The sequence below is a fragment of the Mytilus trossulus genome, chromosome 2 (genome assembly GCF_036588685.1).
Source record: "Mytilus trossulus isolate FHL-02 chromosome 2, PNRI_Mtr1.1.1.hap1, whole genome shotgun sequence".
Classification (NCBI taxonomy): domain Eukaryota; kingdom Metazoa; phylum Mollusca; class Bivalvia; order Mytilida; family Mytilidae; genus Mytilus; species Mytilus trossulus.
The window spans coordinates 37,855,924-37,874,075 of record NC_086374.1 but is presented as its reverse complement, the minus strand read 5'-3'; the positions used below and the strand labels follow the sequence as shown (position 1 = coordinate 37,874,075).

At 31.5% G+C, this 18,152-nt stretch overlaps 1 protein-coding gene across 1 annotated transcript; it reads left to right on the top strand.

The window, feature by feature from the left end:
- Positions 1-2,150: 2,150 nt before the first annotated feature.
- Positions 2,151-17,407, top strand: LOC134707141 (transmembrane protein 19-like). The gene is made up of 6 exons (XM_063566678.1): positions 2,151-2,284; positions 5,321-5,434; positions 6,296-6,433; positions 7,461-7,718; positions 8,295-8,510; positions 14,377-17,407. The coding sequence occupies exons 1-6, from the start codon at positions 2,197-2,199 to the stop codon at positions 14,541-14,543; spliced, it is 981 nt and encodes a 326-aa protein (XP_063422748.1). The 5' UTR covers positions 2,151-2,196; the 3' UTR covers positions 14,544-17,407.
- Positions 17,408-18,152: the final 745 nt, after the last annotated feature.

Below are 18,152 nucleotides of genomic sequence, written 5' to 3'. Positions count from 1 at the left end.
GTTGAACATAAACAAACACAAACAAGTCATGTGCTTCCGATACTATTAATAAATATATTTATTTAGATATAAAGAATTTGTATTTAATGGGTTATTTTAATATACGAGCAGATATTTTTTTTTTATAATATATTGATAGATGAAGAAATAAAACATTTATGAGGAAGAAAGAGATTGAGCTTCTTTTCTTTCCTTTTTTTTTAAATATGAAGAATATGTATAAGATAATGTATGTATCTGTTTTCAGCAAAGTCAAAGTATGAATAAACGAGAGATATAGATGGAGTGGGCATAATAGAATATAATCTTTTGATTCATTTGCCTAATGCTTAGTCCGAGATTACTCTGACGTCCAACGGCTGTTATGCCAGACAAGCTGGGGCCGTGGGACGTCAGAGCTTGTCCCGTATCAAAAAGTGGATATTTGCCCACCCAAAATGGATGCGCTACTTCATCGCTTCTGGAGCCGACTGAGGGCCTTGGAATTATATAAATCGGGCATCAATCTCTTCATTTTTCATTTATCTTTTCATATATGTAAGTTTCACCTACCTGCCAACCTTTATTTTTCTATATTTTAACAGTTTTTACAGAGACCCGTCGGTTTATGCATTTTGACTTTCACTTTCAAATGGACGTCAAGTTACGAGAGAGTTCGTGGCCTCGAGACTCAAATATGCAAATATTTATATTTTTTAACCTCCTTTATAGGAGATCGATGTGTTAACATTTAGAAGCAACCACGTTTTTTCACCTCCTTTTACAGGAGATTGGTAGTAAGCATCTAGTGCCGACCACGATAACAATCGGAAGCTCTCGGACATTTAGGTATCTTGCATCGTAAATGAACGAGGAGTTACATTATGGTTATTTGCACTGTTTTCTCGTGGTCACGTGATAATCTTTGAAAATGAAAGGCATAATGCATAAACCGACGGGTCTCTTTAAAAACTGTTAAAATATAGAAAAATAATGGTTGGCAGGTAGGTGAAACTTACATATATGAAAAGATAAATGAAAAATGAAGAGATTGATGCCCGATTTATATAATTCCAAGGCCCTCAGTCGGCTCCAGAAGCGATGAAGTAGCGCATCCATTTTGGGTGGGCAAATATCCACTTTTTGATACGGGACAAGCTCTGACGTCCCACGGCCCCAGCTTGTCTGGCATAACAGCCGTTGGACGTCAGAGTAATCTCGGACTACCTAATGCTATGCTCTAGCTGTAATCCTGAACTCTCAACCACGCTTTGCCATCTTTATTATTTAAGCGTTTTTCCAGACCCCACGACGAGAACGTGGTTCTACCTTGGGTCCATATTTTTATTATTTTTTTATTTTTAAAAACATAAAATATTATTACCTTTCTAACAGTATAATTCAATGTTCTTGATAAGAACAACATTAGATGTGGCTTAACCCGAAGGTAATAACAGTACACACAATGTGGAACATCAAATGAGATTAACGAGGAGCGTGTCCCTTGTGTTATTGCTACAATAACATCCAATTAACACCTTTAACTTTGTACGCGCGTCAGACTATACAATTACATGCGCCAGAATATACAATCATTGTAAATAGTGAAGACCTGTTGAAAACTCAAGATTGTCATTAGTTTCCTTTAATCTTCAATTGATATGGCATGCATAAACATGATAAATATCGTTTAATGAGGCAATACACACCCCAAAAAAAAGATGAAAATAATTATCAACATTTTAATTTTCTTTTCCTCTTGTTTGATTTCAGTTTTCGGATTTCACAATTTATGTCTGTATTTTCAGGACAATGATGCACACATAATTCATTTTGCGAGCTTAATATATATCAGTGTATTATATGTCTCTGTATATATTGTACAAAAAAAGTTTAAAAAACCAAATTATAAGATAAATAATATGTTCTAAAACACAACAGTGTAAATGTAATACTGGCTGTTATACATATTAAATGATAAAATATTATGTAAATATTATATGTTTTCTTGTCGCTAAATGGACTCTAAATAGTTTCTTGTCGCTTCTTGTCGCTAAATTAAATCTTCTTGTCGCTTCTTGTCGCTTCTTGTCGCTAAAATTATTCTTGTCGCTAATTAGAGAGACCGGCTTTTCCCGCAACGGAAGTCACCAAAAGTTACCGCCCCTTTCACGTTAAATTGAAAGTGAAACTGAAAGTGGGGTCAAGAAATTGAAGATGATTTTAGCAGTTATATTAGCTATTGGCATTCCAATAAGTTTGGTTTTATGGTTAACTAGTGTTGTTTACGCTTTTATTAGTGGAGGTAAATTAGTTGTCATTGAGTGAGAAATATGTTGAATATAATATTCTGGAAAGAGCACCCTAGACGGCTCGAGGTTGATCCAAATATAGACAATTATAATATTTAAACAACATATAAATAAAATAAAGATGCATGTAACAACAAGTCATAAGCCAATTCTATGTATAGTATTACATTATAATTACATTAGATGTATGTTTCATTATGATACATTATTCTGATTGGCTAACTAGCAATTTCGTGATATTCCTAAATCAATTTCATTACACAATAATTACATTAGATGTATGTTTCATTATAATACGTTATTCTGATTGGCTAATTGCACATCACATGTTATTCCATAAGCAGTTGCATGAGACAATAACATTTCATTCATGATGACACGAGGTCCCACAATAAAGTGCACAGGTGAATTTAATTTAAAAATTTAACTTCATGAAAATCGTGTTTTTATAATCCTACCTAAAAAATGTAATTATAAGTATTGAATGCTTCTTTTTGTAACTTTATAGGGTTGTAAAAGCGTTGACTGTGCGTACATTTTTAGAATGAAGCGCTTCCACGCTTCATACAAAATGTACTTCGGTCAACGCTTTTACACTCCAATAAATTTACAAAAAGAAGCATTCAATTCTTAAATGCAACTTTTCATTCATGATAACACGAGGTCCCACAATAAAGTACACAGGTAAATGAAATAAAAACTTTATAAAAGGTGTGTTTTCATGATCCTTCAGGTAAAAATGTAATTATAAGTATTGAATGCATTTTTTTTATAACTCTAAAGGGTTGTAAAAACGTTGACCGTGTGCACATTTCGCTTAATACAAAATGTACTTGGGTCAATGCTTTTACACCCCAATAAATTTACAAGAGCATTCAATTCTTAAATAATAAACTGATATTGATACCATAAACTTATACATCAGTATTATTCTATGTTTCATAAATTTACTGAAAACACACAATATAAGATATATATGTGTATATGCACGAACTACTGTAAAAGATTATTATCTGATGAAAAGGTATGATGATCTCTCAAATCAAGAGCTTCTTCAATATACATACAAATAGATTTCAATTCCCTTTCAGACATAGGATTGTTAATAATAATTATAACACTAGACCAGGGTAGGTTGGGAAAAATTATAGGAAACACACATAATTTTTATTTTGCTTTAGAATAACTTAAATAAAATTTATAAATACACAAATTTATAATTCAAACCTAGACATTAAAAAAAAAAATAAGTTAATCATATTCTAGAGGTCACAAATATAAACTAGTATCTGCATCATATAAGAGGGTGGTAATGCCCTTTACTGTCAGGTGTCAAACTGTCATTTGGCTATTGTTAGTGTCAAATTGGTCAAAATTGTACTGTGCTTCTTCAAATTATCTTTGTCGTGATTCATTCGTCAGATGTCTCAAATAATTATTGTTACCGTTATTTTTGGGAAAAAAATAGCATGATTCTTCAATTTCAGCTGATGTTTCTATCATCTTATAGAAAGTGTACATTTAATTGTCATGCACTAAAAATTACTGTTAACCTCATTTAGCAACAATTGTTACCATTATACCTCATGAAGGTACCCCATTACTACCCATATACATGATATGAGCCTGATATTATTATCACCATTTGTCAAATCACATTCTGTAGATACAGTCAACATCAAATGCAGAAATTATTTGATGATGATATTATTTTAACAAATATTTTACCGTCATTCCTCATGTGGGGTACCCCATTCCTAGCCTCATATATGCATTTAGACAATATGAAATATATATATAAGAAAATGTAGTATGAGTGCCAATGAAACAACTCTCCGTACATTTGTAAAAGTAAACCATTATAGATAAAAGTTTGTGCTTCAACATGGAGCCTTGGCTCACACCAAACAGCAAGTTATAAAGGGCCCCCAAAATAACAAGTGTAAAACCATTTAAACAGGAAAATTAACGATCTAATCTATATAAAAACAGAGAAACAAAAAACACTTATTAACCAGATCAACAAAAGACAACCACCATGACCACTGAACATTAGGTTCACGACTTTAGAAAGGTGCACACAAATGCAAAGGGTATGAAAGTTTTATCTGGCACCATCCATCTTTCTAACCTAAAACATTGGTGTAACAATACAACATAAAGGGAAACACTATAAAACATTTATTGAAAAAAAGGCTCAACTCATCAAAGTATGAAAACTAACAGATTTCAAATAAAAGTTAGACCATGAAAACCAAATTACAAAAAAATAATTCTGAACAACAGAAAACATATCACAAAACCAGTAAGAAAAATAGTTTTTTCCAACAAATATCTATTTGTGTCATGTTTTGGTAAAACAAACTGTCTCTGACATTGATGTTTACTCCACATGTCCTTAGCATTGTTATGTACAAATAAAATTGTGAGTATATTGAAATTTATTGATACTTTACTATATATATAGCTTTATATTCATTAATTGCCAGTAACATTTCTTACCAACAAAAAAAAATTAAATTCTGTTCATCAGTGTCATGTCTATCATTTGTCTATAGCCAAAACATTGTCAACTTACAATGTTACATATGTTGGCAAATGTCAAAATCATTTGGTTCAAGTATTTATTACCTGAGGCATGACAGTCACTGACATGACTGAAAGATTGTGTTATATCCAAATGGACATTGCAGATTGAAATTGTTTACCTTCCGAAATGGATATGCTCATTGTTGCATCAAATCTTTGTGATGGCTGCCTTTATTGGTTCTATCAAAAGAACATCATCCGTATTAAACATTGTTAAACCATGCACCAAAAGGCACATACTGGATGTGCAAAATTTTCCATTGTTGAAGGCAGTGCAATAACTCATTATTGCTTATCTGTGTCACTTAAAATCTGGCCTCATTGGCAATCTTACCTCATCTCCATACTTTTATTCTCAGCTTTTTTTCATCTTTTAAGTTTACCTTTCTTTAAACTAGTTCAGTGAGGCCTGATTGAAGCTGTATGCATTTATGTTTTAGATTACAGTTCCTACATAGCAGCATGGAGATGGCTGGTAGCTATATTTGCTTCTTTACTATTGGCATGGTATGGCTTGAGAAAGAAAAGTTTGGACAAATCTGGTGCAGTAGCAGGTAAGTTTATTCTGATTCACTATTTAATGTTTGATATGTAAGAAATAATTGACCACATCATTGGTACTGTAAATTCAGAAATATTTTGCTGTGTTTTTATTATTGTAAAAATGCGACAGGGTTATTAACGCAATAATTTGAACTCTCATTTTGAATTTTATGAAGTTGTCCATGCCATATAGTTGTCTGAAATACCGAAATTCCACAATTCCATAATTCCGTAATTCCGTAATTCTGTAGTTCTGAAATTCTATACATCCGTCATTCTGCAACAAACCATTATACAGAGTTATTTTCTAAACGCCTTCAGATATTGGGCTGATTTTTGGTTTGTGAGTTAACCATGATGAGTTACAGATCAGATATTGAGTTGATTTTTGGTATTTGAGTTAACCATGATGAGTTACAGATCAGATATTGAGCTGATTTTTGGTATGTGAGTTAACCATGATGAGTTACAGATCAAGTTTAAATTTCATTCTGCTCCACTAATTTTTGCTGAAAAAACGGGCTTTGGACTTTGAGAAATTGTTGAAAATCACAGTTATACGAACTTTTTTTCTTAACGCCTTCAGATATTGGGCTGATTTTTGGTATACGAAATAACCATGATGAGTTACAGATCAATGTGTCTTGTGATTTCAGGTATTGTAGCTGGTTTGGTGTTGACCATTAAAAACATGTGTCTTGTGATTTCATGTATTGTAGCTGGTTTGGTGTTGACCATTAGTAACATGTGTCTTGTGATTTCAGGTATTGTAGCTGGTTTGGTGTTGACCATTAGTAACATGTGTCTTGTGATTTCAGGTGGTGTAGCTGGTTTGGTGTTGACCATTAGTAACATGTGTCTTGTGATTTCAGGTATTGTAGTTGGTTTCCTGTTGACCATTAGCAACTTGTGTTTTTTCACTTCACTGTTGACATTCTTCCTGTTAGCCTCAAAGGCAACTAAATACAAGTCATTGGTGAAGAAGAAGTTGGAAGAAGATTTTAAAGAAGGTAAACAATCTTGAATATTCTAGTATTGAAAAAATGATACTTATTAACACAGACAAACAAATTATAACAAAACTTTATTAAACTTTCTTTTGAATAATGTAATACAATTTAATTTTATATAAACATTGAACAACTAAAGTTGAAGCTTATACAGGGATACTCAAATGGATTTGGACTTATGTATAAAGAGTGCGACTCTTTTTCCAAAAGGATAAAGTTATTATATATTGTAGTTTTTGATAATTTTATGCTTCATTCTACGAAGAATAATAGGAAAAATATTTTGGTGATACATGTATTATTCTCAAGGTTATGAACTCTCATCATGCATATCAAATGGAAGAATAAATCACAATCAAGTTGCAATAAATCTATGGTATGTGATGTAAATATTCAACTTTTCCTGATTCAAAATTTTTGAAAAATGATGCAGTAATTCAAATTAGTAGAATATCTTAACCTGGTTTTAAAGCTATCATTTGAGTCTTTCGTCACACTGGTTTGTTATGAATCAATATTTTGCAAATGTATTACGGTAGTTAACAATACAATTAAAACATAATTTGAAAAAAGAACCAGCATGGTTACATATAATCAATCTATAAAAAAATGATCTCTCATTGCTCCCGTTTTCTGATTTGTCTCGTGGGAGATCTAACGAAACCCGCTTTGAGGTCACATGTGAGTGAACTGGAAGTTATGAATTTATAATGATATGCAAATGACTTGACAACCTATTAATAAGCCAATCAAAAAAGTTTATGAATTATTTGGACTGACGATTTCTTTTTAATTAAAATGAGTTACATTCCTTTACCTTATGATAAATTTTCAAGATCATGGAAGACTCATTTTCATTGACCTCAAAGTGGGTTTGGTTAGATCTCCCACACGACATATTAGAAAATGGGAGCAATAAGAGATCGGTTTTTAATTAGATTGACATGTAATAGTATTACAAATTTGTTTATTAATGTAAATCTGTAGTGGCCTGAATTAACATGATACATATGGTTTTTATTTACAGGTGGACAAAGAAACTGGGTACAGGTTATATGTAATGGAGGTATAGCATCAATGTTTGCTATGATATACATGTTAGATAATGGGGTAGGAGAAATGCCAGTAGATTTTTCTAAGAGATATACACCTTCTTTCTTCTCAATGGCTGTCTTGGGAGCACTAGCTTGTAGCTGTGGTGATACTTTTGCATCAGAGCTTGGGACTGTCTTTAAGTATAATACACAACCTAGACTTATAACAACATGCAGAAAAGTTCCAAAAGGTGGGTAAGATGTGTATTGGTTTCTCCTGTGAAAGCAGGTAAAATTAAAGATTGAAGATATTTTAATATTTGCTGAATATTACATATTGTTTGTTCATTCAAATTGAGTTTGAGCAGTGTTGATTTATTTATTTGTTTACATTTTCAATCCTTAAAAATTATTACATTACAAACATGACAAATATAGGAATTACTGAACTAGATACAAGAAGATGTTGTATGAGTGCCAATGAGACATCTCTCTCATCCAAGTCACAATGTGCAAAAGTAAACCATTATAAGTCAAAATACAGTCTTCAACACTGAGCCTTGGTTCTCACCAAATTGCAAGCTATAAATGGCTCCAAAAATGACATGTGTAAAACCATTCAAATGGGAAAACGAACGGTCTTGAATCTATATATAAAACAATTAACTAATCAATGCCAGCTGTTATAACAATTTTTCTCTTTCTCACTCAACAAGAATTTCAGACATTATTGAGCATCACCTTCACAAGTTTGTTAGTATGATAACTGAAATATGTCTTTTAATCCATGTCCTAAATTGTTTAATTTATAATAAATATTCCTGCAGGAACAAATGGTGGAGTATCATTAGTTGGAACTTTTTGCAGTTTGATTGGAGGATTAGTGGTGGGTGTGGCCTATTATTTGACATTAATATTTTCATTGTCAGATGAATACCTACAGAAATGTCCACCTCAATGGCCTATCATACTGTTAGGTACTATAGCAGGAGTTCTAGGATCCACTATAGATTCCTACCTTGGTGCTTTATTTCAATATTCTGGTAAGTACATAGTATACTGCACATAGTGCATTTAACTTTGTTATCTCAAAGTATTGGTACAGCTTTATTCACACATATGCACAAGTTTGAAAGGAGTTTACCTATTCACTATAGGCTAAATTTACAACCATATTGTATTATTTTAAAAAAAATTCGTAGGATGATTTTATATCATCTTGAAGACTTTAGACAACCTTTTACTTGTAAATAGTACCCATACTCTTGTTTTAAAAATCATGTTCCATTGTAAAGGGAATTAACAAGCTTCAGGGGCAGATCCAGCCATTTTTAAAAGGGGGGGTCCCAACACAGAGTAAATGAGGGGTTCCAGCTATATGCCCCCATTCAAATGAATTGATCGGCCAAAAAAAAGGGGGGTTCCAACCCCCGGAATCCCCCTTGGATCTGCCACATGAGCTTCTCAATGATCAAAATAAGTTTTGTTTGATAAACTGCTATAGGACCAACAATTTTTTTCCAGTCAGTGTGTGATTCAATTGTTTAGAAATTTTTAATTAGACAAAGGGTCAATTTAAAGATTTTACTGTTCTCCCCATGCTTTTTTAGCGCTACGGTATTCAGCACCATCCAATTTCAGTGGCTATTGGGCATTCTGCAGCAATATCCAATCAAACATCAGAGCTATTGTTTTTCAAATTTTCAAATTTCCAGTGTTTAGCTGTACAATATCGACCATGTGATCAACTGGTTTGTCGGGGATCGATTATTCACTTTTCATAGTCTTATATGGGAGGGATCAGTTCAATTTTTTCAACCTTTAAGATGAAAAAGTGCATAAACTTCATGAAATAGGTGGATAGTGCTCAATATATCATTCCCAAAGCATTTAAAAAAAAAGGCTTACCCTTTTTGTGACAACGTGGCCTTAAGTCTTATTTTTTTCTATCATTTAAGATTATTAATTTTAAATCTTAAATTTTCACTACATAGTCATAAATGTGTTGAAAATTTGATGAAGACATCTATGCTAAAATGTCCAATAGTTTAATTTGCAGCTAAAAAAGGTACTGTGAAAGTACTTTTATTCGTGGGGTACCAATTTTCGTGGTTTTCGTGGATGACTTTATCCACGAATTTAAGTGTCCAACGAAATAAAACAACCATTGTCCAAATCAAGACATGGAAAGATCCCCATCGGTAGGTTTGACTACTGATCAATATGATCTAGAGAATATATTGAATAACGCCAATCTGAGAATAATAGTAGTCAAAGAATAGAAGCACATGCAGAATTATACCCATTTAATCTTTAATAACCTAAACTGTACAACTTTGGATCTTTAAATTCTAATAAAAAATACTTTTGATCGATAAAAGTCAGATTTCCGGACTTGATATGCTAGAATGATAAAGTGTTCATTTTTTATCCTCCTAGTTCTCGTACATATGGGAAATAATAATTTCATGCTGGGCTTGATTTTGATAAGAATTATTTGACATACATATGGGAAATAATAATTTCATGCTGGGCTTGATTTTGATAAGAATTATTTGACAATTCATGATACGTTTATAGCATTTGTTTATGTTACTGTTTTCTTTAGGTGACATGTTTATGGCCTAATTAACACCTTTAATCTGTTGATCACTTTACCATGGGTTAATTAGTGTTATCACTCCAATTTACACGGGTCAATGTTTACTTTGCAATTTTCTTCAATCCAGACTGTTTGTAACCTTCGTTTTTTATAGGTTTTAATTTTTTTTTGAAAACTAAAAATCCACGAATTTAAAAACCCACGAACATGTAAATATTGCTCAAACCACGAAAATTGATACCCACGAATTAAAGTACTTTCACAGTATTCACCAATTATGTTATTAGTGACTTTTTTATGACCTCATATTGAAGGTGAATTTCGTAAAATCTTGAATTTTTGTAGAACTCTGCATAATAAATGACAGTTTTCTGCAAAATTGACAGTATCACCACCCTTCGCCCATAGATTTTTTTGCTGAAATATGCTTTATATACCATACTCATCACCCTTCCATTATATAACTTAGGCTGACAATGCATATTTTGGGGGGTAAAACAGCACGTCTAAAACAGTTGGTTATTGTGCCTGTGGCCTCCATTTTCAAACTTCTCTGACTGAGGTTATGTCCAATTTTAAATATCATTCACTTGGTTACCTACAATTCAGGTATAAGAATGCATTTTTGAGAATTTAGAAGCATTTCTTTAAAAATACTTAAACATTGCTTTTTTACAACATCGTCACACTTACATTTTTTGTTACTGGAAAATCACTGTTAGTTATCTTATGCATACAGTTTCTGTACATGAAGGATATTTCTTAGATTGTTAAAAAAATATTTAAAAAAAAAATTTGAGTTATTGCTCTTTAGTAGATAAAATATGTGCAACCATGGGGGACATTTGGATCCTGATTTTGTTGTTCAAATGTCTTTCAGATAGAGATAGTCTGACCTTAGTAACATTGTTCTGAACCATCAATAATGGCAAGTTAACTGTTAGTAATCTTATGCATACAGTTTCTGTACATGAAAGATATTTTTAATTTGTTAAAAAACATTTAAAAAAAAATGAATTATTGCCCTTTTATAGCATATAAATATATGCAACCATAGGAGACATTGGAACCCTGTATTTGTTGTTCAAATTAATGTCTATCAGATAGGGTAAGTCTGACCTGGACCATCAATAATGGAAAGTTTTTGTGATATATGTAGTTAGACCTTGATCTTAATTTTTTTTATCATAAAATTCAATCTCAATCATTAATCAAGCAAGGCATTTCAGCATGTGTACTCTTCTATTTCTTCCGTGTAGGACATTTTTAAGTATAATTTTCAGTGAGCAAAACAGTTTAAATATAAAATCATTGTTAAAAATACCCATTAGACATGTTAGAGTAATGATGAATTATTTTTATTTTAATGCAATACATGCAAAGAAAATAAATTTGGAATTGTTTAATGTCCAAAAAATATTCTGTTTATTTATAAGTGTTCTTATTCTTTGTTTTAACTGGGCAGAAAGCCACAAAAAAGATAGGTTTCAGTTTAAGAGTAGTATATATCATTTTTAATGTGGAATTTTAATTGAAGTTGAATTGGTGTATTGGTTTTTAACATGCAATAAAGTTCACAGCTGAATAAAGTTCATTAAATTCTAAATTTATGGGAAATTAATTATATTGTTTAACATTTTGCACTCTAATGTATAGATAAATTTAAAGCATATCTTGTAGTTAGTAAATATTATTTCCTTCTGTAAGATTTATTGTTTACAATCTCTGAGCCCATAACCTGAGACTTGTAAAGTTTAATTAGAAATTTACTTTTCACTAGATATTTTCTTAATTATTCCCCCGTTTTAAAAAAGGGGGTATACTGTTTTACCTCTGTCTGTCCGTCCGTCAGTCAGTCCGTCCCATGAATATTTTTCGTTGCATTTTTCTCAGGAACTACAATACAAGGATTTCTGAAATTTGGTTTCAGGGTTTATCTAAGTCAGCTATACAGTGTGATGCGTTTTCAGATTGATCACTTGACAACTTCCTGTTTACCGAACACTTGTATGATTTTACACCTGATAGCCAAGTTGAAAATTTTCGTCACATTTTTCTCAGGAACTACAATACAAGGATTTCTGAAATTTGGTTTCAGGGTTTATCTAAGTCAGCTATACTGTGTGATGCGTTTTCAGATTGATCACTTGACAACTTCCTGTTTAGCGAACACTTGTATGATTTTACACATGATAGCTAAGTTGAAAATTTTCGTCACATTTTTCTCAGGAACCACAATACAAGGATTTCTGAAATTTGGTTTCAGGATTTATATAAGACCCCGTTCACACTAGGACATTTTTATCGATTTAAACAAGACCAGTTCACTTTAGATCGGTTTATGGACTAATGTGAACGCATTGAATCGATCTTCAATTGGTCTAAACTAAAACACCAAAAGAGGTAGTTTAGTTTGAATCGATCTAAAGTAAACCGATCTTACTTTAGATGTGAACGCAGAGATCAGTTTAAACTAGTACAATTGAATCGAAAATAACGTATGTGCATGTATAGCGGCAAAACTTACTCAGAGGTAAGTTGTTTAACCCATAAAAGACCTTTAAAAGAAACTGTAAAGATGTTGTCTTCGTCATGGCATAGATTTGCGAAATCTGTGTCTTTTTTTATTATGTTGATTTTTTTCTTTGCAAGAACCGCAGTATTTCCGGCGTTGTGTTGTAACTTCGTTGCTACACTTATTTTTTTCAAAATTAAAGAAAACTGCAATAACACCAGTATAAAAATTTTAACTTGTAATTCAAGAGAAACAACAATAAGTTTATCCAATTTTTTTCCAAGTGTGTGTATCAGTGTATCAACACATGAATTTGATAAATCAGTTTATACATATTGTTTACAGTTTTACGGGCAAAAAGGTTAGACCGATTGCGTTTTTAATTGTAGTGTGAACGCAGTGGTTCAGATTAGAACGATAGAAATCGATATAATTAAAGATAATGTTAACACTAACTGGTTTTATATAGATCAATTCAAATTAGATTGATAAAACAAAATGCTAGTGTGAACAGGGTCTAAGTCAGCTATACTGTGTGATGGGTTTTCAGATTCATCACTTGACAACTTCCTGTTTACCGAACACTTGCATATTTTTACACTATTAATATTATCCACTTGCGGCTGGGGCTTCATCAGTGAGCAGTAGCTCGCAGTTTCACTTGTTTTATATTTTTATATTGAAATGTAGTAAATTTGTTCCAAGACTTCAGCTGAAGATTGATAATATTTATTGAAAAGAACCTTTTGAAAAAATCTAGTGATGTTTACTTCCATACTAAAGATTTAGGTGTATTGATCATGTCCTACAAATCATGTAATTACTTTTACACCATGACTTTAGTTTTGAATATCTGTATAAGAAACATTTAGAAATACATGTACAGGATACATTTTAATGCTTTGTTTATTCTACTGTTATGTCTTATTTCATAGCTTTAAAATTGTGAAGGCTTATTTATTGGGTAGAAACCAATGGCAATGTCATGAATGATGATGCAGCTATAGACACCAGAGCAGTAATTAGGAATATAATCAATTGCTTTACTATCGAGTAAAGAAACTATCATATTTATATGATCTTGTCTAAATTTAAGAATTTGCTACAGGAAAATTGAATAAAGATTATAAGTAAAATCTACCTTATACCTTAATGCTCTCAAAAAAAGAGTTATCTGCAAATTATACTCAAGCTGTTTGCTATTTGAGTCATGTTTCATTTCAATTTGCTACCAATGTGTCAACACTGAATAGTAAGGCCAAGAGAACTGTTTGTTCTGATATGAACTACTTTAATCTAGATACAGTCATAAAACATTTGCATGATGATCAAGGTTATGTACTTTATTATTAGCAATTGTTGTGGATGTTGTGCTCATATTTTATATAAAAGGTATTGAACTGTATAAGGAGTTAATATCAATATTTTTAAAATCAGTTTTATGACAGTCAACTTAATTTAGATACATTGTAACTCTTGGGGTTTGCACATGAAAATTTCCTGCTCAATGTAATAATATAAACAGCTTGATTTTTGTAAATGTAAATGTAATTGTAAAATGAAGAACATATTGTCTCCATATATCAATCTAATCAGCTTGAGTATATTGCAGATAACTCAAATGTATTTGAGTACATTTGGGTTCAAAGTGGATTTGACTTATATAAAATTGTCATTCAATTTTTCTATTGCAAATTGTATAAGATGAATAAAGGTTGACTAGATTCTAAGGTTAACTAGATGTATCAAATGATAAAAGGTTAATAAGATGTATATTTCTTTTTATTTGCAGGATACAACAGAGTAACACATAAGATTGTAGAAACAGAAGGTAAAAATGTGGAACATATCTGTGGATGGGCCTTGTTAGATAATCATAGTGTTAACTTATTATCATCATTATTCTGTGGATTATTGACTCCTAAAGTGGCTTTTTATTTGTGGTGGTTTTTGTTGTGATAAACAATTATTGTATGTAACTTCAGTGACTCAAACTAAGTATTGTTATCTGGAGATAACTGATTTTCTCGCCTGAGTTGGGACGGCCAAAGTGAGAAAAGCAATCGAGTTGAGATGACCAATGATAATCTGTTTATCGCTATTTTACCTATGACTATTTTGTCAATTTCATGTCAATTTCATTATCAACGCTAAGTGCTTATTTAGTTTCTAGCAATAATTTTCCATCTCAAGCGAGTAGCATGATATGAAAAATTATCACAAAAAAAGGTGTAAAGGAAAAATGCACAAGTTACTAATGAGTAATACCAACAATAACTTCATTTTCCTTTTGATCTTAAACTTGATACTTTTCCAGATCATGGACAGGATAAATAATACTCAAAAAATGTTAAGCAATACAATCAGCCATAGGTGTAACAACGTCACATGTTCATGTCCATTTACATTAATTAATCAATGAAATCCATGTGACTTCATTCATCCCCAATCAAATGCTATGAAATCTATACACAATGCTTATAGCCACAAAACACCATGCCAGATCAAGTATAAATTTGGGGGTATCACTTTAATTGTTTTAGAGTTATGCCCCTTTACAAATGAAAAAAATGCTGAATATTTTTGTTTCCATTCTCTTACTTTAGTTTGCCTCAACCAAATGCACTGACTCTTATATACAATGCTTATCACCACAAAATGCAAATCAAGTTTGAACTTTGGGGTCGTCACTTTAACTGTTCTTAAGAGAAATGGTCCTTCACAATGGAAAAAATGCTGAATTTTTCGTTTCCATTCTCTAAATTTACCGTAGTTTGCATCAACTTGATTTTTTGAAACTAAAACAAAGTACTTATTACCATAAAACTCAGATCAAGTACAAATTTGGGTAGGGTCACTTTTACGTTCAACAGTTATGTCCCTTTATAACTTGATATGATATTCAAGCAAGGGCATCTTATGAGTCCAATGGACACATTCCCCATTTATTTGATACTGACTTTACCAGCTTGAATATAAGCTAATTTTGATAGTTTATTTTTTTTCAGGATTATCAAATCATTTCTGGTTTGAATGTTATTATTTTGAATCCAATAATTTTATTTTGAACAAAAAAAATCAAAAAATTGAAGATTCATTATTTAGATTTTACATGATTGATTTTCATAAGAAATATTTTTTGAGTTATGCTTAATTTGTACCAGCATTTATTTTTATGCCCCACCTAGTAGAGGGGCATTATGTTTTCTGGTCTATGTCCGTCCGTTCGTCCCTCTTCAGGTTAAAGTTTTTGGTCAAGGTAGTTTTTTGATAAAGCTGAAGTCCAATCAATTTGAAACTTAGTAAAACTTGTTGCTTATTACATGATCTTTCTAATTTTTAATCCAAATTAGACTTTTGACCCCAATTTCACGGTCCACTGAACATAGAAAATGAAAATGGGAGTTTCAGGTTAAAGTTTTTAGTCAAGGTAGTTTTTTATGAAGTTGAAGTCCAATCAAATTGAAACTGAGTACACATGTCCCCTATGGTATGATCTTTTTAATTTTAAAGCCAAATTAAATTTTTTACCAAATTTCACGGTCCATTGAACATGCAAAATGATAGTGCGAGTGGGGCATCCGTGTACTTTGAACACATTCTTGTTTGTTCAAATTGTTTTATGATGCTTCTTTTAATACCGGTATCTATGATTTGAACCAAACCTTAATTTCGCTACAATAAATAAAGTTGGAATCATTTGTCACATGACTGTAGCTCATTCAGATATTTCAACCTAGCTTTTAATTACATTTTGAATATTTTACAAGCATTTTTATAAATTTACACATTTTATAAAATGTCAGAAAATTTTATTAATTTTATAGTATGCTTGTGGAGATTGAGGCATTTTACAAATTAAATATTTTTTAAGGCTTTTAAAATTATGCCTTAAAACAATTTGACATTTTTACAAAATGAAAAGTTAATAAAACTGAGCCTCTCAAAGTATTTATAAGAATTTTATTCTATGATTAATACTGAAATCAACAGTATTTCAAATAAGAAATATATAAAAAATACTAAAAAAACCTGTGTTTTTAAAAGAGTTATCAAAGGTACCAGGATTTGTTATTTAAAGAGTTTCAAAGGTACCAGGATTTGTTATTGAAAGAGTTATCAAAGGTACCAGGATTATAATTTAATATTTAAAATGTTTATTTAAACTGATATTAAGTTTGAGTTTAAGCTTGCCAAAGTTAGTTGTGCTTTATGTCATTTATTTTGGTTCTAGAACTGTTTATGACATTGTACAATCTAATTTCAAATATAAAGCTGCAATTTTAACTATTTCTGTATGACATACAGAGCAATTATTGCCATTACCAAATGTTTTAGCTTTTTTTGGAACAAAATAATGAAGAAAAAAAGAATATCGAAAGCTTTATTGATTAATACTTTTGATTTAAAAATCTTCATTATATTTGTTGAAGTCAAAGTTTGACAATAATATTAGTTGAACAAGTTTATATCTCAGAGACTTGCTTTTTAACAGAACTTGCATTTTTATGTTTTTGTATAGTTAAATATTTTGCTGTCACAAATAAACCTTTTTTAAGCAGATAAAAGTTATTTGATGTGTTTATATATACAGAAGTATTGATTTGTTATTAATATTAAAAGGGAGCAGACATAATTGCAGAAGATTATAATTATTTGATGATTGATTTCTATCGCAGATTTCCAGCCTTGTTATATCTGCTTGTTACAGGAATTGTTTCAAGATTTTATTTGTGTGTTAAGAAAATGATATTTGTTTATATACAAATTTGGGAGTAACATAAGTTCTATTATTTAGAAATCAGAATTAGTGGGTAGAGAAGACTTTTTGTTTTGATTTTATATTACATTACATAACAGTTAAAGTTGATTTTCTCTGAGTCTATTCCAACAAATTAATACAAAGTGTCTTTAACAAAAATAAAAGGTCAATAGTGTATAATGTTCTTTTCTCATTCTTGGTATGTTCTTGTGTCGGTTTGGTTCTTCTGATGCGTGTATCGCTCTTTCTCTGCCTTATAGTGTACATTTTTCTCCTATGTTTGGACTTTTCTGCATTTCCTGACGTTCTTGAGGATTAGTTTCCGAAGTTGACACTTCCATCAAATCTTCCTCTATATCAGGACCTGTTTCATTAGGCTTGTCATCAGTAATGACAGACTTCCCAGGCGTTTTGGAAACAGTTAAACTGTGAGTCGCTTTAATGTCTGACTTATTACCTTGGACGTCGTTCTCTTTCTAAAGACTTCCTACCTCAGGGTCCGTTGTGATAATTCGGAGCAGCTTAGCGAAAACCACAGCAGGATCTTTCTGACTTATCTGTTCTGCGGATTGTGGTAACTCATTAGTCGACTTCTGAGGCGTCTCACTCATCACGTCTTGCTCCAAATCCGACAATGGCCCTAAAATATCTATTACTGGTCCAGGATCCTGTCTCTCCCAATCAGTTTCGCTATCTAGTCTTTCACTCACTGTGTACTAGTATCCTACTAGTATATGCCTTTTGATATCTGACGACTTGTTAGTAGCATACGAGCAAGCTTCACACTTTAAATCTCTTGGTCTTGT